Raw genomic sequence first — 27369 nt, 5'->3', positions numbered from 1 at the left:
CATGAGATTTGGTACCTTAAATTTCACAATGATTGTTTACTTACTTTATGGCAGAATGTCTATTTCATTAACACAGGTATTTACAGGTTACTGGACAAAATTACAATATTTCATGGAACCATTATTCACAAATAATTATTAAACAATGATCAGCAGAATCCCGTACATGTCAATCTAAAAACAATAAAGCACTTGACCCTCTTTAAAACAGTTCAAAAGTCCAGTTCACCAAGTACTTGAGATGTAAACATCCCAAATGACAAAACTATGCTTTTTCCATGCATTCCACTTCCCTTTTTGGAAAAAACACCAGCTTTACATGATTAAGATGATCCTTACTGAATGGCTCTATCACAGGGTCTGGCTCTTACTCACTGAGAATGTAAAACTACATAAACAATGACCAACGATTCTCTGACATGGTTGGGCTTTTTTTGAAGCAGTTATTGTACCAATTGTCACCATTATGCAGAAGTAGATTATTTTATGAAGTTACGTTTTTAAAGAAGATATAAAATTGTAAAATGGCCTGATAAATATCCAATAATATGCCGACATAACATTGCAATGTAATTGACATTGAAATGTATGTACTATGGCGTAAATATGTAACAGAGGTCAGGTAACAGTCTCCTCCACGCTCTCAGTGGCCACCCAAACACACTGAAATGGAGCACCCCCTATGGGGAGCTACTGAGAGCTACTGAGAGCGAGAAGGAACTGCAGCGACACGGAGAAGTATCAACAAGAAGAGAAAGTCATGCTCTCCCGATGCAAAGCGAGACGGTACCCGGAGTGGGTACTCAACAGGGCAGTGTCCAAAATGACAGCCTTCCTAGAGAGAGCGCACTTAAACCAAAGGAAGGGGAAGACTCTAACGAATCCCCAAAAACCAAAGTAATTCTCACGTACAACAGAGAGTCACATAAGGTACAAAAAATACTGACTGAATACTGGAATATTCTCAAAAGTGACACCATAATAGAGCCCAACATTGGAGACAGACCTAAAATCACAAACCGAAAGGGACGCAGTTTGAGGGACATACTGGTGCATGCTGACATTACAGAGCCCGAGACTTGAGTATACACAACCTTAAGGGGTTCTAACCCAGAGGCCACTGTAAGGCATGCCGCACCAGTCACATGGTAAAGGAAATCAGTACACCAAACTAAAGTGGGAATAAAACCATCTCAATTTCTTACATGCAGTACTGTTTACGCTATCTACGTTTTGGAGTGTTCATGTAGAAAGAGACACTTAGGGAGCACAACTCGCATGGTCAAGAAAAGGGTCCTCGAACATCTGAGGGCTATAATCAATAAAGACCCTCCTTACCCGGTAGCATGGCATTTTGCCGACTACCACTTGTCCAACAGCTCCCTATTACGATACTTTGCCATAGAACATGTACAGATAGGTCCGAGAGGAGGTGACAGAGAGCTGAAACTCAGAAAAAAAGAATCAAAGTGGATTCTAGATCTCGAGACCAAGTACCCGAAGGGGCACAATCAGGATGAAGAATTAGCAACACATTTAATTGAGAAATGATTATGTGTTCGTTCTTCACTGATACTTTCCTTCATGATGCTTAAATAACTGTTTTACAATGTGTATAGATGTACTAAATATGTATATACATTTCAATTTTAACCTTTAATTTTATTATTTCACAAGAGGAAATGAAGGGGCCCACCGAATTTCCACAGGCACATCACGGGCCACCTACCCTTTTCTTTCCCTTGTCTGGGAGTGCACCAACAGACGGATAGATGAGAACTTTTACTTAGTCTACTATTTTCACTTTTTCACATTGTTTATTTGGTACTAGTGGACTAGGAATTTGGCACTAGTATCGCCTCACTGCATAATGCACAACTTCGGTCAGGGACAAGGAGGAAGTTTAGATGGATGTCCAGTCCTAGGCAGAGTCACTGTCTATATGAATGTAGTTTGCATCACTGTACATAGAGAGCACACGACCTCTACAGCCTTGGATGTACCCACATGTATAGCTGAAATGCAACCCTATGCCCTTAACGGTTTTTAGGTTTCGCTGGAGGGCGGAGCTCTTAGCTCCGCCTCCAGAGAAATCTCTTGATATTAGTAAGGACTCTGGAATACGCCCCCCTGTCCCATTGGCTAGCTCCATAAATGGAGGCTAGCCATTGGAACAGAGATCTGTCCGTCAAGGCCGGACCAGATTCGGGGGCGTTCCCGAGATTTTTTCCCAGGGCGGAGTTACGTTTTTTCCCGTTCCCTCCCCTTTCACTGAAAGTCTGTCCATTCCCGCCCCCTCCGTGTGCCTTTCCGCCCCCCCCCTCGCTGTCCTGTGCACGTTTCCCGCCGTCCGTGTCCTCTCCCGCCCCCTCCCGCCGTCCGTGTCCTCTCCCGCCCCCTCTCGCCGTCCGTGTCCTCTCCCGCCCCCTCCCGCCGTCCGTGTCCTCTCCCGCCCCCTCCCGCGTCCTCTCCCACCCCAGAGACAGATCGTGCTTCACAGTGTAATGGGTGATTTTGCTTCCACCCCTTTATTTGACCCCGAGGGTCAGTCCATGTGCTTGCCCCAGGTGCCTGCGTGTGAGAAGGCTGGGGCAGTGTCCGGGCGAGCTGTGCAGATGCAGGCGCCAGATGTGGAGTTTCTTCCAGGAGAGGCAGGCGGTGCGCGGGCTCAGCAGGCTGGGCGCCCGGAGCAGGCAGGCAGGCGGCTCTTTGGAGACGCTCCCTGGGAGGAGGGGCCTGCATGAGCATTCCGAGCCGGGAGGGGAGGGCGGTGTGTGGGAGGGAGCGAGCCCGCCCGTCTGCTTGGAAAGCAGCGCTGGAACGAGGACGGAGCCGGTGCTAGAAGAGGCTGGAGCGACCAGTGACCACGAGGAGAGGGGGACGACGGAGCCTCCGGCACAAAGAGGCCAAGTGTCGCACCGAGGGAGAGGCTCCGAGGCCCGCAGGACCGGGGGAGGTACCTCTGCAGGCACGGCACCGCCGCGGCCCCGAGAAGCATGCGAGAGAGCTGCCGGGGAGCTTCTGTGGGGCTGGACGGGCCGCCCGGCGGGGACCGACCGGAGGGGCTGCGGAAAACAGGTACGGGCTCCTCATATATTGCATACCTAATCGCCCCCGAAGCACTGCCAGGACCCCCTGACCGCCCTGCGGGCACCCGGCTTTACCACGTTTAGTTGAGCCCTCTTTACCGCCCTGCGCACACTCCTCGGCTCTGCCACCTTTGGTTGTACCCCCTTACAACCCTGGGCACACCCAACTATGCCCCCTGAGTTGTGCCCTTTAGCGCCCGCTGTGCCCCTTAGCGCCCGCTGTGCCCCTTAGCGCCCGCTGTGCCACCCTTCGTTCACTGCCAGTCGCTGAGATGTCCCTAAATCGTTCCTGCGCTCTGATGCCTGAAGCTCTAATCCCCCTACTCCTAGTGGACACTAGGCCCTGCTGCCTGCAGTCCCCTTGCCTCCGTGTGAACGCCTAACATTTACCGCCCTGTGCACACCCGACTCTGCAATCTCTAGTTTTAACCCCTCTCCTGCCCCTCACCCGGCTCCGCACTCTGTAGCCTTCACCCCTTCCCTGACTGTGGACACTTAGCTGCACACTCTGTATGTAGCCTTTGACCCCCCCCCCCTGCCGGTGCACTCCTCTGCAGCCTGTAGCCCTTGCCCCCTACCGCCTGCGAACTCCCGGCTCCACAGTCTATAGCCTTTGACCCCTCTCCTGTCTGTGCATTCTCGGCTCTGCACTCTGTAGCCTTTGACCCCCCTCTCCTGCCCTTGCACACACGACACTGCACTCTGTAGCTTTGGCCTCTCCTCTGCCTGTGCACACCCTGCTCTGCTGCCTGTAGCCCTGAACCCCCTTATCCACTGTGCATAATCGACTCTGCGTTCTGCAGTCCTAAACCTTACTGCCCATAGTGTGAACCCCTTACTCCCTCGACTCTAGTTCCAGCCTCTTCCTTCCCTCGCACCCAGGGCTCTGCCGCTGTGTCCAATCGTGGGCCTGGCTCCTAGCCCGCCCACCCTAACAGTGCACTGCCCTCTCTACTCTACCCGCCCCAACCACATTGTCTCACACACCCCTTTCTGCTTTCTAGAGTTAGTTATTGGCACTTGTAGCGCTTACTACCATATTTATGGCGTCGCAGCACATGAAGTGATTTGTGTAGTGAGCGCCTCGCTGCAGCATCACCACCTCTCAACCGCTATGCCCCCATCAACCCCAGCGTGATTCTCGCCCTCCTCCACCCTCTGATGTACTGCTCATCGGAGTTACCTCCACCCATATCCAGCTTTGCCTATCACCAGCACCGCCCCTTCCAGCTGTGTTCCCGCAGGAGCACCTCCATCCATCCCCAGCTGTGCTTCGGCCCCTCCACCCCGACCCCAGCTGTCGTTCTTGATCTTTCCCCTCCCGAGATGCGCTTCTCACAAGAGAGCACTCACTGGTACATTACTAGTGCACTCCTCTGTGTGATTCCCACAAGAGTGATGGACGCCCCGCTGTGCGCATTACTAGTGCTCCCACAGCTGTGCTTTACACCCCTGTCTGCTTCACGCCCTCCTGCCTGCATTACTAGCGGGCTCCCCATATGCCTGTGAGTGAAGTCCCGCCTGCCCCAGATGTGCTGCTCAGTGGCGTGTCCCGCCGCGACACTACTGTACTGGGTGGATGCGGGTCCACCCCCAAGCAGATGTGCTGCTTGCGTCATCGCCTCAGCTGTGCCGCTCCGCGCACACACCTACAAACACACACACCATCACTCAGGGAGCTCTAATTGAATGTGAGCATTGCATGTCAGCAATACACATGTGCACACACACACACACACCTACAAAACACACACCATCACTCAGGGAGCTCCTAATTGTCAGCAAGCTCTTTAATGACTGCAACCTAAGGCAGGGTTTTTGGTCCTTTGACAAGAAGGAGGTTAGTTATTATTAATCATTTTTACTGTTTGCGAGAGATTAAGCTATTGGCATTGTAAATGGCAATGCCATTTATTTATCTGTTTTCAAAACCAACACATAAATAAAAAAATTGTCATTTACAATGCCAATAGCTCTAACTTTTACAAAGGCGAAACCGTTGCATTGTAAATGCTTGTTGCCACTTGGCGCTAGTATTGTGCAGAACACGCTGACTTGTTTTCAGACCTTCCCCTTTTTTATGAGCACTCATCTCATCACGAGCACTTGCCACTTGGCACTAGTAGGGAAGAACGCATATCATCACCAACGTTACCCATGGTCAGTAAACAGGCACAAAGACTCCCTCAAATAGGAAGCATGACCACCTGGATCAGAGCGCTGGCTCGGACAGAGAGATAAGGGACACGGACATAAAGTTAAGGTCCAGTCTGGAGACGCGCTAATCCAAATAAGACTGTATTTGTATTGCAAATAACAGTTGGCACTACGGGATATAGGAACAGATCCTTTTTACTTTTCTCTTTCCTCCTTCCTCCTTCCCTTTGGAACGTATAATGACTACAACATTATGAATATTAATAATTTATAAGACTTTAGGAATTTATATTGTTTTTTACTTTTCGTTCCTTTAGAATCTGCAAATCGAATTACATTATGTATAGTAATAATGTGTTAGCGAGCCAAGCACTCCTTGTTACAGCTAGGTAACAGTGTATAAACCTTGTGATATGTATGACAATGATGTTCCAATATGGCCGCCACAGTTGTGATACAGTGAATGTTGACTTTCAGTGTAAGTCCACTCTCTATGCCTAGTACTAAGAGTATGTATTGCACCATGTCACAACGCTCAGTGTGTGATCAAGAACATTTACCTTTCGAAACGTAGAACATTGAGAGAAAATAAACTGCTTTTCAACTACTTCGGAGAGCGCGCTTTACTTTGCGGATACTTGGAATATATATATTTCAACATCTTCATGAAGGCAGAATAAGAATGATTTGACGTTGCAGGAGTTTATCTAAACAGGTGTTTTTTTTAACAGAAGGGAGAGAAATGATCTAAGCAGGTCAATATCAGATTTGGTCAGACAGGAAACGCATTGCACATATATGGTGTGGACGTCACGGTTTATCACATTTATTATTATAACAAAACTAAAGACTTGTTCAAAAACATGTGAATTACCTGGTACATCTCTCGTCCAAAGAGGTAATCCCAAACCTTCCTCTGTACATCCCAATTCACCAAATAACCCTAGTGAATTAAGAAAAACACTGAAATTATGTATTTCCCATTTTAAAACACAACTATAAACCATGTTTTCAAGTGTATATATGAATGTACTTGCCTACAACGTTGAATTTAGGAGGTCGCATTTTTAACACAGGGCGTCATTTCAGGGTATATGCATCAGCTTTGCAAAGCAATCACAACAAATTCTAAGCCTTACATGCATCCAAGGAAGGTATTGCCTGCGAAACCCAATCTGGAGGGTGGCAGATAATGTTCAAAACATTCAAATGAAACCGGTGAATGTTTCTTAATGATACAGCAGGTTGATCCCAGAGGCTAAAAAGGCATATCCTTCTCATATGATCAACTGCTTCTCCTTTGAAACTGACAAGACACACAATGTGCAGCCAACTCTCTTTTAGTAACTAACAGGAGTAGACTGCGATACAGATTTGTTTTCAAAGGTATACAGATCCATAGGTTCTAGAGCAGATGCCCACCATCTGATAAAGGAAAAAGTAAGTTTCAGCACCAAAGTTTTTAGCAGTAGACTGAAATTATGTGATTTCTTAAACTAAGACTTGGTGCATCCCATTCCCATCAGAATTATCGGTCAGAAGACTGAAGCAGTCTTGGACAACATGTGGTACATAAATATCCCACATTTATAAAACTTCCATCTCTCTCATGTAATGTTGCCTGATCTTGACATCAGTTTCCTTCCACGTTCCGCATTACTGCTGCCACTTTTCCTTGCCCTTTCATTCATACATTTGCCCATTTCTAAAACAGGTTAGGGCATCAAAGAAGCCTAACGGGGGCATAATCGCAACACAAGCACACACTATAACACAGCTGTAAACACCATTTAGTGGGAGGGAATTTCCACTCACAATATGGTACACTTTATTCATTTAGGCTCATGTTTTGTAGTAATCTTTCAGTTGAGCCACCATGGGTACAAAAAACCACATCAGTACAAAATTCTGGATTCTGCTAGGGGTCATTAGTGTAGATTGCTCAAGTTTTCCAAATTAAATAATAATTGAAATAAAAAATAATGAAGATACGAAGAAAGAAAATAGCAATTGGTAACAATATCTTTATCTGTAATTTGTGCTCCTGTGGTCAATTTACAAAAGTAAAGTTACATTAATCAGACCCTTCCGTTTGCAGGGATATATTGTGTTTGTTGGTTGTCTAAAAACATTATAGGAATAGTGGGTGTTTGTGTACCACTGAATTGGGAGTTCACCTTACCATCATGTTATTCAGAGGGTGATTTGCAAAATGTTACCATTCTTGCATGCTGGCTCACATTTTGAAGTCAATAATGGTGACAAATGTAATTAATAATTAATTAACGTTATACTATTCTGTGTTCCCGCACTTCAAATATATAATCATTACCCCACTCGTGTGGCTGAGCCTAATGCCAGCGACACAAAACGCCCCATAACACAAGGTAGAGATATTAACATTTCCCGTCACAAAATGCCCTGTATTATCAATGAGGTAGCTGTGATATTTGGACACAGTTCTCGGCGGCCTTACTCGCAAACCTAACAAACCCAGATATTTTTGAAAGTTAGACACAGAGGGTTGTCCAGGATGGTGTGCCTTGCAGGGATACTATGACATGTCCTTTTGCACACTGCCCTGTGAATCTCAAACTCTGCCAAAAACAAAGGCAATTCCTCACTTTTTCTGTGACAGAAACTTCTGAAATCTTTAGGGGATTCACACAATTCCTTCCACCCAGAGTTCCCACACTACTGTTGATAAAATAAACTACCACACTGGTGCGGCTCAACACAAAAGCCACTTCCTCTCATGTGTCATGCAAATGGGAATGCTCTGCGCCATGGGGGGGGGGGAACAACACAAAGCCTGGGCAGGTTGTTCCAACCCTTTCTTTTATTCTACAATTTTGTACCTCAGTCCTAGTGGCTTTCAGGCCCCTCTTTTGGGGGTAGGGGGTAGACTCAGTGGTAAACTCACCCAGTCTGCCACGTTGGGGGATGAGGGGAGCAGGAGAGGCAGGTACTGTTGGGCCCTCTGCCCGCCCCTCAGTGAAGCAGAAAGACTGTTGTGCCTGGGGTGGAATTGGAGCGCAGGCCCATGCAGTTAGGGGGCCGCCCACCCCAATAATGGATCCCTCGTGTTTGGCAGAGTGGATACCTGCTTAGGGGGAATCGAATAGCCAGCACTATCCCCCAAGCCGGAGTTTGCCAGGGAGAGACAGCACTGGAAAGTGGACATTGTCTTCTCTCCAGTGCTGCCTCTCCTGTGTTGATTGGTGCTAGGGGAAGAGTTATTCGCATTGACACGGATCAATAGTGAAATCAGACAGCACCATTTGCGTGGTCTGCTTTCACTTTCATTAACTACGAAGTCAGCATGCCCTGCGCGCCGGCTTTACAGCAAACAACAACAAATAAAGTCATCAAATTCAGGACGAGAGGGAAGACTTTGATTATGAAAAAGAAAATGCTTCCGATTTTTCAAACTCAGGCATTATCTTTTTCAATGCAGAGGACGATCCATTGGAGCCCTCCGCACCACAGGAGTAGTGCGAAGGGCGCCAAAGGGTCGCCCTCAACACTAAAAAGCATAGGGATCACCCCTTTGGCCTCCTTATAAATTGTCTAGTTTATATCACTGTAGGGTTAATAAATGAAAGGCAACATAACATGATAATTGATTGTCAATGGTGGCTGATCAACTAGAGCCAAAGACAGATGTGACTAGGCTAGGAATCTCATTGGTAAAATATTATAGAATACAAAAAAAGAGAACCTGCCTGAATTTCAATATTTATATAAGAGCTTACCAATCTGCCACTCACACAAAACAAATATTTAGGGAACTTCACATTATTTTATCAAAATTACCTTGATATCAAGATCAATGTTGAATGATATGGCTTTCTCTCACATTGCCTTATAACAAGGGTAAGTTTGGGGTCCTGGATTTTGAGTGTCTTTACCCGGGCACGCAAGCCAATAACAGAACTACGAAATTTGCATTTACAAAGATCTTACCATGCCAGTGTCTATATATCTAGAATGTTTAGTTCTTCAGAATAGGAGGGCAATTGCAAGTATGATAATAGAAAGGCCATGGAAAGGGTTGGAAAACATGCTGGGCTAGAAACTACCGTTGCCCCTACTTTTATCGCTTCTGGGAATCCATGTTTTGCATGTATGATTATAACTGACACTCAGTATAAACTGTGGCGTCTGATGTTTTCTTATCTATTTCCTATGGAACAATTCATCTAATTGAAAGAGGACAATGCAATACGCAAAATGTCATACTATATTGCTTTCTACATCATAAACCCCAAAAAGTATTCACTAAATTTTTTTTAAAGTTTTTATTGGTTATAAAACAGTTATCAGAAAGACAATTGGCATGTGTTTATTGCAAGGTTACAATACTTAAGACACCATAAAGACATTGAATCTCATCTTCCCCTGTCCCACCCACTTCAATCACAATGCAATTTAAACAACACACTACCCACCTCAACCATTCAATCATCCCCGGAATCATCATCTGAACTCTCGTCGTCAGACTCAGGAATGGGGTCACAGTCTCAGATGTCCCCCCTGTAAGTATTCCAGGCAGTCCATATTTTGGTCCATTTTCGGGGGGGGGGGGGGGGAGGATTTCCGATTCAGATAAACAGATCTTTCAGTAATCATGGCAACATCCATGTCCCTGCACCATGTCTCCAACGAGGGCAGATCAGCTGAACCCCACTTCTGCGCCACGTTTCGTTTAGCTACCATGAGGCCTAATGTCGTCCATGTCGCGATAAGTCATTTGGTTCCCACATATTTAAGAGGCACCGTCATGGTTCAGGCAGTAATGAAATATTTAGCGTCTGGGACATCGTTCTTAGGACTTTTCTCCAATAGTCAGTGATTAGTGGGCAGTCCCAAAGTGTATGGAAAAAGGAGCCCTCATTTCCACATCCCCTGAGGCAGTATGGATGTTGCGCCCTGCCTATTTTGTGAAGTGTAGTTCTAGTGAGATAAGTGCGATGTAGAATTTTAAGCTGAACGAGCCGGAGTCTGGCCGGAATTCCCACCTCTCTGGGTGAGGCGAGCGCTGCCTGCCGCTCTGCCTCATCCGTGGCACCAATGTCTGCGGTCCATTTTTCGTGCAAGGCTGTTGTGGGATCTAATTGATTGTTAATCAATTTGCGGTATGTAAATGAGGTGGCACGCTTAGGCATAAAATCTGTAAGTAGCCTATCCTCCAGGGGAGAAGCCTCGGGCATGTCTGTATTCTGTGGTAGTACTGCCAGGAGTGCATGTCTTATTTGTATGTACCGGAATGTTTCAGTAGGCGCAAGCTCGTATTGTAGTCTAAGCTGATCAAACGGGATGACCGTCCCTTTGTCCCACATGTCACCCACTGTGGAAATGCCAATGCTGTCCCAGTGCTCAAATCCCCTGCTGTTCCTTAGTGATCCTAGCTGTTTTGCATCCCAAAGAGGAGTGCGCTTGGTAATGGTCTCCTTCCATCCTAAATGTGCCTGAGCAGTGTACCAGAGCATAGCAGTGTGTTTCGTTGGGCGCCCTTCTCCTGTTATACAGGGCCGCCAACATATTATCTGTTCCTAGCTGCGCCCTATCTGCCTTGTATGCCGGATCAGTTTGAGGGGCGTGTATCCATTGATTTATGACTTTGAGGTGTGTTGCCCAATAGTAAAGGCATATGTTAGGGAGTGCAATGCCACCATCGTACCAACTGCGGTGTAATTTAGCCTGAGCAATACGTGCCGGCCTGTTGCCCCAGAGTAATGTGGACACCAGTGCTTCTATCTGTCTGAAATATCGCAACGGTACCGGAACCGGTGCGTTTTCCAGTGCAGACAAAAATCTGGGCAAGGCCATCATTTTGAATAAAGCTGCCTTCCCTAGGAGCGTTAGGGTTAGCGACTCCCAGTGTGTCACGTCTCTGCGCACGCGTTCCAGTGGGGGCGCCAGATTCTTGGTGAAGAAGGCTGCAGGGTCTTTAGTTACATGTATCCCTAGATACTTGAACGAATCCCGGGATACCACCAGTGGGCAGTGAGGGGGGGAGTCGCGGTATTGGTCCCTTAAGTAAATATAGGACTGATTTAGTCCAGTTTATAGTGTAACCCGAAATTGCCCCAAAAGCATCGCAGATCTCAAATAAGACCGACAGAGCGTCTTCCGGGTTCGTGAGATACACCAGAATATCGTCTGCGTAAAGGGATATATGGTCTTCCCATCCCTCCGCCCATTTAATGCCACGTAAAAGAGGGGTCTCACGAATTCGCGCCGCCAAGAGCTCCAACACCAGCGCAAAAAGGAGCGGCGATAGAGGGCAACCCTGTCGAGTACCTCTCGTTAAAAGGTATCGTGTCCGAAAGTCGTCCGTTCACCGCCACACCCGCCACTGGGTCTGTATAGAGGAGCCGGACCCATGCACAAAATTTAGGGCCGAAACCCAATCTCGGAAGGACTGCAAAAAGGTAGACCCACTCATCCATGTCAAAGGCCATTCTCGCTTCTAGGGAAAGGGGAAAGGACCGCTGACGGCTCAGTTAGGACATGTCCCCATGCCAGTGCATTATGTAGGCGCCTAAGATTAAGTGCAGTGTTTCTGTTCGGCATAAAGCCGGACTGGTCCGGGTGAATTAAGTTGGGCAGGTGCACTTGTAATCTGTTCGCGATCACTTTAGCTAATATTTTGGACTCCGCGTTGAGCAGCGATATCGGGCGTTATGAGAGACATTCCGACGGGGGCTTCCCTGGTTTTAGAATAGCCACTATCGTGGCCGTTCTCTGGTCTGGAGGTAGTAGTCCTTGCTCAAGACTATCGTTGTACATATCAAGTAGGTGGGGCAGAGTGTGTGTATGCCATGTACTTGTAGAGCTCCATCGGGATTCCATTGGGACCCAGGGCTTTGCCGGATTGTAATGATTTAATTGCTGCACCCACTTCCTCAACAGTAAGATCTGCCTCAAGCTCCATGGAGGCAGTTCTATGTCTCGCAAAAAATTTGCTGCATCTACCTCTGTAGTAACTGAGGATGAAGCGTATACCGCTCGGAAATGTTTAGCCAGGGCATTTGCTATGTCCCCCGGGTTTGAGGTAAGACGCCCCTCAGCCGTATGTAGTTGTGCTATAGTCCTGTTCCCCCGCCAGGTCAATCATTTCCCTGCCTTATCACCCACATCATAAATTTTGTGTCTGGTTGCTGTAAGGGCGGCCAAAGTTTCTTGTCTGAGATGTTCCCTGTGTTGTTGTTGCTTTAGATGAAGGGTGTCTGCTGAATCGGATGTTTGGTTTGATGTGTGGTTAGTATCGGCTGCCAGTAACTCTTGTTCCAGCGTTACGAGGTCTCGATGTTTCGTGCGTTTGTACCCTGTGATGGATGCAATAGCTTGTCCCCTGAGGACAGTCTTATAAGCCTCCCACAAAATGGCTGGGGAGCTAACCGAGGCTACGTTCTCGGCAAAGAAATGTTTGGTGGTTTTGCGGAGTTCCTTCCGTATCTGCGGGACCTGCAAATAACCTGGATAAATAGGATAGAGTTGTTGGTGGGAAGAGTATGTTAGAACTACTGGTGAGTGGTCAGAGATACCCCTATGCCTGATAGTAATGTTTTCTACGCAAGAGAGACTGGCCTCCGAGGCCAGGAAATAATCTATCCTAGATAGACTGGTATGTACAACCGAGTGAAAGGTAAATTGCCTTGCTACGGGGTGCTTATGTCTCCATACATCCACCAGACCGACTGCTTCTGTAAAGCTCTGTAGGCGGGAGACTCCGGGTGTCGAGGCCCTCACTGGGTGTCTATCTATGCTGGCATCCATTGTGGCATTAAAATCTCCACCAACAAAAAGGTCCCCAAGAGGAAGAGACAACAAAGTCACTGAGGGCCGGGAGTGCCACCGTCTGTAATGCTGGGGGGATATATACCCACACCACATTTACAAGTCTGCCCTCCCACTGACCATGTACTGCTGCAAACCTACCCTGTTCATAATGCCTGGTCTGTAGAACTATAAAGGGTGAGTTCTTTTGAAGTAGAATGCCCGTCCCTCTAGACCCCGTGGAGAACTCGGAGTGAACCACCATTCTGAAACCCCATCTGTCCATTGCTTTACATGCCGCACCCGTGAGGTGAGTTTCCTGCAGAAGTACTAGTACAGGGGCCTGGCGTTTCAGGGCGCATAGTACTAATCCCCTTTTAATTTTATCGCCTAGCCCGTGGACATTCCATGGGAGCAGTGTGAGTGGGGCTACTGGGACTACCGGGGCCTCTGTCGGGGCGTTAGTGTGAGTCGTGACTGTCACCATTAGTGTGCGGAGAGAGAAATGTGAATTGCAACCCTGTCATGTCATGTGAGGGTTTAATAAGCAGTAAATACCATGCTCCGAGGTCTTTTCCGCTGCTAACAAAAACTAACAAACTAGAAATATGAACTTCCCCGCCCCACAATTCCACCCCCCTCCTTGCCCGACGGACTTTGAACTGCCCGCCACCCCAACACAGCAGAGTGCTCTATCCCTTCCCACAACACTGTACTTGCGTGTAGGGGGTACGAAGTCCGGTGAGAGTGTGACCCCTCCTTTCCGGCCAGGCCCGCTTCAGCCCAGTGTCCAGAGCCGGCTTATGTAGAGTGTCATGTTGCATAGAAGGTGTCTCCGATACCTTTCGTGTACCATAGTCACAGTTTATCCAGTGCTAGGGTCAGCCGCTTCTGTCCGTTGTGAGTTTTCCTCTGCAGGTGTAAAGAGTTCTTGGCTGCCTACTCCCACGATGTTGGTCCGGCGATGATGCTCTCTATTTCCACGACGGGGTCGGTCCTTCTTTCTCCATCTCTCAAGCCAGTCATAAGCCTCCTCAGGAGTCTCGAAGAACCATGTTTTTCCCTCAGCCACTATTCTCAGCCTCGCTGGAAACAGCATCGAGTAGGGCACCTCACGGTCTCGTAGAGCCTTTTTCACTTCTATGAAACTGTGACGTCGTCTTGAAACCTCCGCCGTGTAGTCAGGGAAGAAGGATATCGAGGAGTTCTGCAGGTGAATTTGTGGGGAGACTCGCGCCGTCTGGAGAATGGCATCCCGGTCTCGGAAATTGAATAGGCGTGCGAGCACCGGCCTGTGGGGCGCGCCTGGTTTGGCTCTTCCACCCGGTACCCTATGCGCACGTTCCACCGAAAAGAAAATGGAAAGTCCCTTTGGTTGCAGTCTGGTTTTTATCAGTTCTTCAGCAGTAGTGATGGGACCCCCTCAAGAAGTGGAATACGGCCAGGGAACAGAGGGGAGAAGAATAAAGTACAATTAAAGAGTAGTTCCCTCATAGGCCACAGTTATTCATTATAAGTATATATCACATTCTTCATATTAGAGGTGACAAGTGTATTTGTCACCTCTAATATGAAGAATGTGATATATACTTATAATGAATAACTGTGGCCTATGAGGGAACTACTCTTTAATTGTATTTTATCAGTTCTTCCACATAGAGGTCCATGGCCTGAGTGCCTTCATTCTCTGGAATGCCCAAAATGCGAACGTTGTTTCTACGTGATCGCCCTTCCTGGTAGTCCAGCTTTTCTGCCGGCATTTTGTTCTCCAATTCAAGTCTTGAAACAGCTTTCTGCAATACTACGGTGTCGCTAGCCAGAGTCTTTGTGGTTTGTTCTACCTCCGTAACTCTGGCGGTGATTTTCTGGAAGTCCGCACGTAGGAGTGACACATCCGTGGAGATGGAACCCACCGTGGTCTGCACATTGGCTAGCGCTGCCATAATGTCCTCCAATGTTACTTTTTTGGGGGCGTCCTCTCCTTGTGCCCCACTCATCGACTTTTTTTCCCTCCGGCAGTGGGGGAAAGTCTTTCGTATATGCATATTTATCTAACTTGGCTTGCGCATTCTGATTTCTTGGGCCTCTGCCTGACATGGTGGCTCCCCGGTCGGTAGCAATGACCGTCTTAAAGCAGCGTCCGCAGCAGTAATGATGTAATTCAGCAGCTGCCCCCAAATGCGCTTTGGTCTCCCCCGCGTTGCTCCCAGCCCCACTCAGGGTCACTCAGGGTCTTCAGTGTGGTTGCCAACTTATGGGGGGGGGGCACAATCTCGTCTGTTGTAGCCTGGGTGGATCTCCGTCTCCCCGGGACAAGTGTTAATGAGGTTTTAGGTCTCTTTCTCTATATGGTTATTGCGGTCTGAAAGAGTCAGTATTATCCACTTCCAGGTGGGGGGCATACAGCAGAGATGGGCCTCACCACAGATATTCCCGATCAGCCTCCGTCTGTTAATAGGGCCTTCCAAGGAGCCCCCAGCCAGCGCGTCCAGGCCCTCGTCGGGAGCACTGTGATCCAGGAGTGACCGTTAGGTCCAGGAGGAGTCCTCGGGGGCGGGGGGAGGAGATGTACAGTCCACCGCAACCCAGGCACTCCCGTTGCGGCCCAGTCCCTCCCCATGCCACCGTGTGGATGTAGTTCGTTGACCGCCGTTAAACCAGGCCCTGGCTGCACATACTACCAGGCCGCATCGCCCCCTGAATTAGGCCCTTAGATGACGTTCTTGTTTCCGTGGTCCAAGTGCATCGTATGAATAATGAGGAGTCCGCTAACCTCCTTTCTGTAACTGGGCCCACGACGGCCCAACCGCTTCCGCCGTCACCGCACTTCTTTCGGAGCCCGCCCGGGCAGATGGTTTACTCGAGGCCCCGGCGTCCGCCGAAGGACTAGGCCGCCGGTCCGTGGTCGCTGCAAATCCCTGTTCTGAATGTCGGATTTTGACCGGAGCTATAGCAATCAGCGCCGCTCGGTCACGGGTGTCCGCGGGAGCCCTTGCCTCTCGTCAGTGAGCAGGATAGATGTGCGGATTTATGAGGAAGGGCACCTCATCTCCGGAGCCTTCTCAGCAAGCAGCCATCTTGCCGGCTGCTAGCCACGCCCCCAGTATTCACTAATTTTGATCAAAGTGCTGAAGCTCTTAGGAATTTCAGTCGCAATGGTGTTGGAAGACTGATGTTGGGAGCATATTCAGTACCTGGGAAGGCAGTTAATGTTGACAACTGCACATCCAGAGGAAGATAAGAACAGGGAGATCACAGATTTACTATCGTTAATTATGTGTTGCCAACCAACAGCTGTATCTCTATGCTTGGAGCATAAAGTTACATAATTAAAGTATGTTAAACAGGTGTAGGACGCTGTTCAGCGTGTGCACAGACATTTCACCAGCTACTTTAAATACTTGTGGCATAAGTTAATTTTACGCACTGGGCCGGGCACTAGCTACCAATGCAAACATACTGGTATGAGGTATTTTGCTATGGTTGTGAGGTGATTTCGACTAATCACACCCAGACCATATCGATGCATTGCTAGGCTATATTAAGCAAAGGCGAAGAAACACAAACATTTCTCAGTCTCATTCTATTGTAACTTGAAACGAGATGACATGTCATGGTTCAAAGATCAAGATCCACTTTCCAACATTGGAAATTGACTTCAAGACACCACATACAAAATTGAAGATGCATAGTGTAAAGTGATTCCCATTGTCTCATGATTAAAACACCATTGGATACCACTGATTAACTATCTTCATATGGATATTCCAACAGATAGATCAGGCATTTAATTCTAGACTGGACTCATGCCTTAAATGGTCATACTATTGGCAACTAAGTAGGATGTGCTCTGTAGACATTTCAGCGCTATCTAGACCAGTTGCATCACTACCTTCATATGATAGAATGCAGTATTAAAAGGAAAACCGTTACATACCAGTGTTCCTAAAGTATTTCTGTATTTCTTATGATGTAAGGTTGTAGGTCAGCTTGGTCAGCTGGCCCATTGGAATATTGGTTCCACATCATTAGTCTGTGTTTGCCATTTTGATCACGGCCTCAAATTCTAGAGAGGTCACTCTCTCATTATTCTTCGGTTGATAAAATGAAGCAACATTACGTCGGAAAATAATAAACATCGGTTATTTCAGCGCTAAGATATCTCTGGAAGTAAATGAGTGCTTTACTAAATACATGTTAGGCTAGGTAAATTGACGATCCTGAAGACATAATGGCAAAACTGAACAAATAAAAGACAGAGTAAGTATCCAAAAAAGTGATGGATGGAATGGTCGAATTTATCTCAGCCACTGGTCAGTACCCAGGCTGCTTTTTGGTGTGGACCGAGATGCTGTCCTGAGTAATTTACTGGTGGCTGACATTAATTTAAGCATTCCAGCACTTCTTTTTTTGTATAATTTAGTTTGTCACTTTCAGTGGGACAGGTTTACCCAGACGTGGGTCCCATGCACATTATCCATGGAACCAAGCTATACCTGGCTGATGACCCATAACTAGGGTGAAAATGGTCATGGGTTGCTTGTGATCTGGTTCTGGGAGGACCCTGCCTGGCAGTTCGGGTTGGACTGCTCCCATTGGAGAAGGATCAAAACTGATTTGCATGTTGCTGAGGTGGCATGGTGTGCAAAATAATGATGGACTGGCATGCGGCCCGAGTAACTACAAGTGACTGAGATTAATTCAAGCATTCCCTCCATCACATTTTTGTATAGGTTAAAATGGCCAAGTGAAGCTCCATGTGTAGGCTAAGCCCACAGGTGACTTAAGAATATGGACCAAAGGAACCTTCACCATAACTCTCCCTCCCAACTATCAAATACATTGAGGATGATGGGCCTAGCACCTAGCGGGGCGAACCTTGACACTAAGTAATTAATGCAGGCGGTGCGGTAGGGGGATATATATTCATTCTTCTGTTGTTCACAAGCTAGAAAGTTCCAGGAGTCAAGTGGCATCCTTAAGGACGGGGCAAACAGCACTTGGCCCTGAGGGCCAAACACTGACCAGGTATTCTGCCAATAAAACATGATTATTTATTAGATAAATCTACATGCAGTAGATGATAGGAATTATTTACGTAGCAATAACTATGAAAATCAGAGTCTTGTGTGTGCACCACTGGTGCTTAGAAGAATGCTGGGTCCCTGTCTGGGTACTTGCATGAGGCTGTGCTGGCTGTGCTTTCCAGTCTGTGGCCCCTCATGCCTGCTCGCTCTCGGTTTGCTTCCCGATCTGATCATTGACCACAGATTGGAGACTCACTGCGCCAAACTAGTCGCAGAGCTGTCTCAGCTCCTTGTTTGTGCCTAATTTGGTGTTGTCTCTCTCTGAAAGAGACAATGTGTGGTGTGCTCATAGTGTCCCTTTTTGACTATTCAAACAGATCTTGACCAGACGGACTGATCGGAGCCCAGGGACACCAGAAGAACTGGCCAACTCTGAGCGCAACAAACACCTCAAGGAGCTGACTGGGGCAACCCCCCGCCCGATTCACTGAGACTCTGGAGCTACGGTACTGGTGCAAGGGAGGCCCAAGATCTGAAGGTAGACCAAGAGGGAAGGAGACCCTGACGCCAAAATGGGGGCCGTCCCTCCCATTTTCTGGTATGGCGCGAGGCCACCCCAGAGGCACCCTGAGGGGGGAAAGCAGTAATAGCAGGGCCCCAGAAAGGGTCTTAGCAATCCTTAACAAGCATTTACAATGCAACGGTCTCGGCATTGCAAAAGTTAGAGCTATTAGCATTGTACATGAACGCGAGTTTAAGGTCTTGACATTGTAAATGACAAGGTCTTTTATTTATGTTTTAAAAACCAAAACATAAATAAAAGTCATTGTCATTTACAATGCCAATAGCTCAAAGTCGCGTAATGTGTATGGCGAACTACAGTAGCCTCCTGACGAGTGCCCTTTCACTTAATTTTTTACAAATGAAAGCCCTGGCACTTTTTTTTGTACAAATTAAGCACGGGTGGTGTCCGTGTCTGTGCATGGGAGTGGTGGTGTCCGTGTGTGCATGGCAGTGGTGGTGTCCGTGTGTGCATGGCAGTGGTGGTGTCCGTGTGTGCATGGCAGTGGTGGTGTCCGTGTGTGCACGGCAGTGGTGGTGTCCGTGTGTGCACGGCAGTGGTGGTGTCCGTGTGTGCACGGCAGTGGTGGTGTCCGTGTGTGCACGGCAGTGGTGGTGTCCATGTGTGCACGGCAGTGGTGGTGTCCATGTGTGCACGGCAGTGGTGGTGTCCGTGTGCGCACGGCAGTGGTGGTATCCGTGTGTGTATGCCAGTGGTGGTGTCCGTGTGTGTATGCCAGTGGTGGTGTCCGTGTGTGCATGGCAGTGGTGGTGTCCGTGTGTGCATGGCAGTGGTGGTGTCCGTGTGTGCATGGCAGTGGTGGTGTCCGTGTGTGCATGGCAGTGGTGGTGTCCGTGTGTGCATGGCAGTGGTAGTGTCCGTGTGTGCATGGCAGTGGTGGTGTCCGTGTGTGCATGGCAGTGGTGGTGTCCATGTGTGCATGGCAGTGGTGGTGTCCATGTGTGCATGGGAGTGGTGGTGTCCGTGTGTGTATGGCAGTGGTGGTGTCCGTGTGTGTATGGCAGTGGTGGTGTCCGTGTGTGTATGGCAGTGGTGGTGTCTGTGTGTGCATGGGAGTGGTGGTGTCTGTGTGTGCATGGCAGTGGTGCTTACGCTGAAGCATTAGTGTACATGTTCACCTCCAGTTATCACTTTCTTGTATATGTTACTAGATTGAAATGAACCATGAAGTTGGTCATAATATTGTTTTAAATTTGAGAGGAAGAATCGTTGATAAATTCATCAGCTGTGCGCTCAGGTTTCAAGTGATCAGTGACACTTGTGGTGCAGTTACATAATAACAGACTCAACACCTTCTTCTTCGGTGCTGGTAACTTTAGGGCCGCCTTAGAGGCTTTGAGATTTTAACTAAAGGTGCCTGATCTTGTGGGAGTTCCCGGTTTCAGTGTTTCTGCGATAACGACTTTGTTGGTTCATGCTTTTTAATCATTGTACTATTATTGCAAAGGATTTTTTTCTTTTAACAAGCAGCGTGCTTTGCTGCTGTCACATGTATTGGGGCATGTTTCAGCGGGCACCGTATGCAGCTGCCACTTATTTGTGTAAGGAGAAAGTATTCTGAAATATTCTCAGTGCCTGCCTGTTTATCACCGCCACGCGCCTCTCTGCAGACTCCCCCTGCATTCCAGAGAGGCGCGCGACGCGATCCGGTCAGCCCTGGAATGCCGTGGCTTTCCTCCTCCACTGCACTCTTCAAGAAAGAGGTGAAAACAATCCTTCTGGCCAAGATCTCCTGAACTTTATAGATACTGGATCTGAGACTCTGCATCGCTTTGTATCACTGATCACCTTGTCCTTTGGCACTATACTCCTACTTGGTGGTGTCACTACTACGCCTCTCTCTTACAACCGACCAATATATGTTACACTTCGGTGTATTGAATCACCCTCCCGATGCCCCCACCCAGTGCTTTCTCTATCCTAAGAAATTGGTATAAGCCATCCACACATCCAAGGCTCTACCTGAACCCTCCTGTAGGGGGAGCAATGACTTGTGCCGTCTTATATTACTTGTTTACCTGATTGTATTTTGATATGTTTCTGTACATTACTGTTATCCTATTATGTTAGTGATTACTATACTGCTCCCATTATCTTGTTCATTCCTGCTGCCCCTACCCCTGTCTCTGAAGCGCTCTGATATCTGTAAGGATCTTGTTCGCGCTATATAAAACTTTGAATAAATAAATAAATAAGACCTGGCCGCGCGCACAACGTTATCCTATGGAAAAACGCTGCGCGCGGCCAGGTCTTGTCTTCCTTCGGCGTCTCAGACTGCTGAGACGCCGACAATAGTTCTCGGCGAGAACGCGCTTTCAGCGCGTTATAGCCAAGCCCTAAAAAGGACCCGGATGTGGGGAACCACAGGGGTTTTCACTTCTTGCCTGACCTGAAGATGGCCGCCAGCGGAGACTTTAACCACGAGGAGCTCAGAACTTGGAGTCTGTCCCTTCCTCACATCTCCTTCCACCATCTTTGGCCCAGTGGCCAGCTGGAGAATGTAGCGGAAGGCTCTCCCCAGTAACACCAGGACCGATGTCTCTCCTGACCTTACCTCCCTCCTCACCCTTCTCCCTACCCCTCTCCGCTCTACTCTTCTCTTCTCCTCTTTCCAACTATTGACCTTTACCCTCACCCGTCCTTGCTCATAGTCCCCACCCTGGTTATCCACTGGACTTTCTTCTGTGAACTTTTCCTCGTCAGTTGAGACCCAGCGATTTGTCTGATGCCCGATGGAGCTACCTTGTTTAGATCTAGGGGAGACGTGTTGAGGATTCCCTCCTTTGACGTCACATACCCAGTCGATCCTTGGACAAACTTCATTCCATTTCTACTGCCGTCCTTTCCCTCATCCCCACTCTTCACCTTTACCTCTTTCCCCCCTCCACTCTACTTGTCTCACCTTACTTTCCTCTCTCAATGTGTTGCTTATTTTTGATGTATTGTGTAATTGTGATCATTTTCTGTAACATTGTGTAACCTAATGTAAAGCGCTCTGATACCTATGGGTCTAGCCAGCGCTATATATGTAAAATGATTGGTCTTCGTCCTGATCTTGATCAGCCCTCACCCGACCCTGTCCTGCTCACCCACCATGACATTTACTCTGAGAACTTTCCCTCGACAGATGGGACCTAGCCATTTTGACTGATGCCCGGTGGAGCTACCTCACGAGCTAAAGGGGAGATGGGCTATGGATTCCCTCCTTGACCCTCACCTACCCAGCCGGTCTTTGGGCAAACTCTCCTGCGTCTCTCCTGACCTTATCTCCCTCCTTCCCCTTCTCCCTTCTCCCTTCTCCCTACCCCCTATCCCTCTCTGCTCTAATCTTCTCCTCTTTCCAGCAATTGACCTTTGCCCTCACCCGTCCTTGCTCATAGTCCCTACCCTGTTTATCAACTGGACGTTCTTCTGTGAACTTTCCCTCGTCAGTTAAGACCTAGCTACTTGTCTGATGCCCGATTGAGTTACCTGGTTTAGCTATAGGGGAGACGGGCTGTGGATTCCCTCCTCAAACGTCACCTACCCAGTCGGTCTTTGGGCAGACTTCCTTTCGTCTCTCCTGCCATCTTTTCCCTCGTCCTCCCTCTTCACACTTCGCCCTCCCACCCGCTCTACTTGTCTCACCTTTTTTCCTCTCTCAATGTGTAGCTCATTTTTGATGTAACATTGTGCAACCTAATGTAAATCGCTCTGATACCTACGGGTCTAGCCAGCACTAATAATAATAATCCACATTTGTAAAGCGCACAATCACCCGTAAGGGTCTCTAGGCGCTGGGGGCCGTCGGGAAGATTAAGCGAGCTATTGCCCAGAGTCACATGGTGCTGGGCTAACCTGCCGCTGGTCCCGGGGATCGAACCCTGATCCCAAGATTCCAGCGTCAGTCGCCCTGGCCGCGGCGCCACACCTCTCCCACACTATATATGTAATGATTGTATCCATGCACATCTGCTATTCTTGTTCGTGGTCTCTGTGCCTGTGTATTACTATGCTTGGATCTAACATGTAACTTGCGATTCAATTGATCTGCTTTGCTCTATATAAAACTTTATAAATAAATAATGAGGAATCGTGATGGGACAACATAATTACAAAAAATGTTCGGGGATCTCCATGGTGATAGGGTCCATCCTCAAGACAGTTTCTTAACTGTATGGTGAACTTACATAATAGACTCCTTTTACTACTGGGGGCACTTATTTGAATTAGTAAGATTAGATTTATAAATGCTATCTAGGAAGCCAGTGTCAACAACCTGCAAGAGAGCTTTATGCATTTGTTTCCACAATCCAGTTTGTCCATGAAAACTAAAGTCTCCCTTATGATGCTCTGATGCGGCCTGCTTCCTTCTTACAATCATCTCCACATTTGTGCGTTTCACCCTAATAGCATGTATCCATGCATGCATAGAAACTACTGGCAGGTACTAAATGGCATTCCTTTGCTCTCTGGGCTATGCGAGTGATTGAATAACCTATAGCCTGTCTGCAAAGACATACTTATTCAGAGCCCACTGGCCGGCACAGTTCTTAAGAGAGCATAGCTTCCTTAAATATTAAGTACCTCAGATAGGGCAACATTTTTGATAATCTAGCTTGATGAATGTCAGTCTCTTTGTAACTTTTGTTCCTACAGCTCTTCAATGGATATTTTTTTCCCTGTGGTCTAGAAGTGGAAATAGTGACCTGGGTAAATAAAAGAAATTAAACAAAAACCTCACCCATACCTATCCCTAGATAAAGAGAAACACTTGCATTTACATTACTTACTTAAAGGAATTTAACACCTTTATACTTTGGATACTTTTGGCCCAGGACACCAAGACATCCACATGTTTCTTAGTTTCCATGAAGGAGGGTAGTATTGTAAAATTACAACTGGAGTCTAACAAGAAGAAGTCCACACACATTACATTTGTGAACTATATGTTACTTTCCTTTGAGCTTCAGTTATCCACATCACAGGACTTTGCCAACAATGTACAGCATGAACTAAAAGGTTTTGTATTATTCAAAGTTAGCTTACTGCAGAGGCTTTCAATAGCCCTGCCCAATGTTCCATATTAAACCACCATGATTTTGTGAGCTCAACCCATCCGACCTTCAATGCAGATACCTGCAACCTATGTAACGGTCACCAAGAATATTTGCTCGAGCTGGCCATTTTGGAACAGGGAACTAAAAGTCACTGAAAACGGCATTAAGGACTGGTCTACTTTGACATAAGGGTAAGGAGAGTCCGGGCTGGAGGGCGCTCTTTTCGCGTTCTCGCTCCTAAGCTCTGGAACACTCCTCCTGTGAGCATCAGAAGTATTCAAAACCACAGACTATTCCGTAAAGCCATTACAACTTATTTCTTAACTGCATAACCTATTGTTGTGTGCTTTTCCGGTGTTGCCCAGATCAGTTTGCAGTTTTTAGTGCCGGGACGCCCCTTTGCTGGGGCAGCTGCTCGTTTTACAAATCCTATAACATAACATAACATAGGCCAAGGCTGGGAGTAATTTCTCAGGTATGTACTCTGCTGTTAGCAACTTATATTGTATAAACAAGACATTTCAGCGTTAACAAAGTCCATTACACAGCATGCATATTTCTGCTACCAATCATGAAAATTGGATTACCTTTTGGAAAGGAAGAATATAGAAAAGTCCTGAAGGATCTTTTATTTCATCAATCTGGTTTGCTGTAAACGTTTTCAATCGAGCAGTCTTGGATCTGAACTGACAGTTGGGGATTACACTGTAAAATAGAAAATATGAATTCCAAGCAGAAATACTCAAAACAAGCTAAATTACTTCTACAACTTCATTAAAACCACTCATTAACCATCATTCACCTTTCACCAAAAAATAAACAGAGGAAACGGAAACTCCTACATCTCCTACATGTATAAATAAAAACTCATGCCAAACCTACCATCATGCATTCCAATTCCTGATCATGACTTAACATACGACGTCCAGTGTTCCCCCCGCACCCATATGAAAGGGCAAATACTCCCCTACTTCCTTCCAGCAATCTTGAAACAAATTTACAACAATCTTAAACCACTCCTATTAGACACACCATTCAATTACTTCAATAATGTTCTTAAACAGCTCATTACAATGGAGATCACTTACAAATCGCAACTTCAGAACTAAAATGAGAGCACTCTTACATAAGTGGCTCAGTGGCAAGACCACTTGAAACCCCAAGGAGTAAATAAAGCCTTGAGTTCACAATTAGACAACCTAGACAATACCAAGTCTGCATACTTTCAAAACCATCACCTTACTTCAGTATCACACTAATCTTTTTCACCCAAATCAACAACCTACTATGTTCTCCACATCTTCTCCTCAACAACCTGGCATGATCAGATGATAATACATACAACAGGGGGGTCTGAGGGAATTTTACCGACCTAAAATGCTACAACCCTCAATCTTAACTTCTACCAACAACAGAGTGGCATTAGGTCAATGTCTCCAAGACAAATGAATACAGGGTGTGAAAGAATTGTTGACAGGAGTCGTTCACTGGGCACTCTCAGACCTACTGATAGTGTTCCCATCAGGCAACCGACCTGTACCGCCCTTCATCATTTGGGACAAACATCTTAAGGCTCACTGGAAGTCGCTCAGTGTGCGAGCATGCACAATAGTGCTCTAGTCGTGTTTTTTGTACCCCAATGATTGACTTAGTCGAGGAGTAGGTAACAGGGGTTGCTCACAAGCAGTGCAAAAATTGTGAAATTAAACAAATTTAGATATAAACGGTGGTAGTGCCATTAAAATAGGGTAAAGGACGGAAAACAATTTAATAAAGACCTTCCCTTCCCAATATTAAAAACAGTGGAATAAAGGTAGCATCAACAAATAACTACCTTGACAGGTCGGTTGCCTGATGGGAACACTATCAGTAGGTCTGAGAGTGCCCAGTGAACGACTCCTGTCAACAATTCTTTCACACCCTGTATTCATTTGTCTTGGAGACATTGACCTAATGCCACTCTGTTGTTGGTAGATGATCAGATGATGACATTGCCACACTTATCGCCTCAAAAATCACCACACTGACTACTGTACTGGCTGCTCCACTTCACTCCTTAACTATAATTTCAAACTTGTCACCACACTCTAAAACTGAACTAATTCCAATAATCACAGCTCCCAAACCCTCCTGTGCACCTTCAGCCATTACACCGTTTAACTACTTGCAGCCACAACTAGTGCTCTTGCGTTTCACCTTGCATTTTAACTATAACCTGACAAAAGGCATAAAACCTGCCTGCTTCAAATCTTTTTGATTTCAAAAGTTTTTATTGGAAATTTTAGGGTTTCGTAGCATACAAATCAGAAGTTGCAATGTACATATAACCAATACATGTAATTATACATCATTCAAAAGAGGATATGACGTGAATTTAGCAGAGAAAGGCTTTAGAAAGACATTATGTCCCACGATGGTGTTCATGTTGTTCGGGACAGTCACGAAGGTAATGTAGCAATCAGCCATGAAGCCTTTCTAGGCTGGGCTTCTGAGAGGATAGAGATCAATAGGAAGTGGAAAGGATCGAAGTAGATAGGAGAAAGAAGAAGAGAGTAGAAAGAGAAAGCAAAGGATAGAGGTAAGAGGTAAGATGCAAGATGTAATATGTTAGATGGGACACCACGATGCGGCATAGCAGTTCAGGCTATGGGTAATCACGGAGGTTTATGGGTTTTGAAGTAGATATGCAGTGAGTTCCAAAGTTTCCTTTGTGAGGGTCGCCCTGGTGTGTTTAGTAGAGAGATGTTATCTGCTCCTCGTAGGTTAATCACCCAGTTTAGCCAACAGGCATAGCTTGCCTTTTTGGTGTCTTTCCAGTTGTTTAAAACGACTTTCACAGCCGCCGTGAGGAGGAGGTCTAGGAGGGCCCTGTCTATTTCTGGGATTTGGGTTTCCTTTGTAAAGCCGAAAACAAGATAGGGAAGTTCTTTGGCAGGTGAGATATTAAATACTTTGTGGATGAAGTCAAATACCCTATCCCAAAACGTTGAGACGCAGTCGCATTGGAGGATGAGGTGGTCCAGATCTCGTTCTGCCCGCTTGCAGTTCCAGCAAAATGCGTCAGGGCTGAGTTTGTGTGCGTATAGGCGAGCCAGCGTCCAGAAGACTTTATGCATGAGCCAGAACTTGGCTTGTGATAATGTAGGGCTTATTTTATTACTCGTGCAAGATCTTCACGCCGTGGACCACTCCAGCTCTGAGATGGAGAAGGAGGCGATTGACGGCCAGAACTGCGTTGTTTTGGTATTTAATGTGGATGATTGCGGGCTCAGCAATTTGTATAGCCTCGAGACCTGGTGACCAATTTTATTTAGGGAGGAGAGGAGTGATGGAAGAGCCGGTTGTTTGGATGTCAATCCCGCTTTTGTAATGGCTGTTTTAACGTTAAGGAATATGTAAAAGTCGGAACTATCGATCCCAAAGTTCGATTGGATTTTTGTAAAGGGCAGAGGGTAGCCATTATCATGGAGTTGGTGGGGGGAAAAAATTCCCTTCTTGATCCAGGTTGGGTTGAATAGTGGTTTACCTTTGTAAGTGATGGAGGGTTTTTTCCAAAATCGCTTCCCACCTAGATTTTCTTATCGATGAGTCTAGCAGTTTATCTACTCTGAGTAAAGCTATTTTGGTGTTGGTAAATATGGGCTTAGAACATGGGAGCCGATTACTTTTCATTGATAGGATTGAGATGG

At 46.9% G+C, this 27369-nt stretch overlaps 1 protein-coding gene across 1 annotated transcript in view; it reads right to left on the bottom strand.

Moving 5' to 3' along the window:
• ACTR6 (actin related protein 6) overlaps positions 1-27369 on the bottom strand; it is a 294492-nt gene that overhangs the window by 208413 nt on the left and 58710 nt on the right. The window contains exons 2-3 of the mRNA XM_078641225.1: positions 24268-24385; positions 6121-6189 (exon numbers count right to left, since the gene is read on the bottom strand). Of these exons, the coding sequence (XP_078497351.1) occupies positions 6121-6189; positions 24268-24385 (187 nt within the window). The remainder of the gene's footprint in view (positions 1-6120; positions 6190-24267; positions 24386-27369) is intronic.

This window comes from Lissotriton helveticus, chromosome 5_1, assembly GCF_964261635.1.
Source record: "Lissotriton helveticus chromosome 5_1, aLisHel1.1, whole genome shotgun sequence".
Taxonomy (NCBI): Eukaryota; Metazoa; Chordata; class Amphibia; order Caudata; family Salamandridae; genus Lissotriton; species Lissotriton helveticus.
This window is presented reverse-complemented; position numbering and strand designations above follow the sequence as displayed.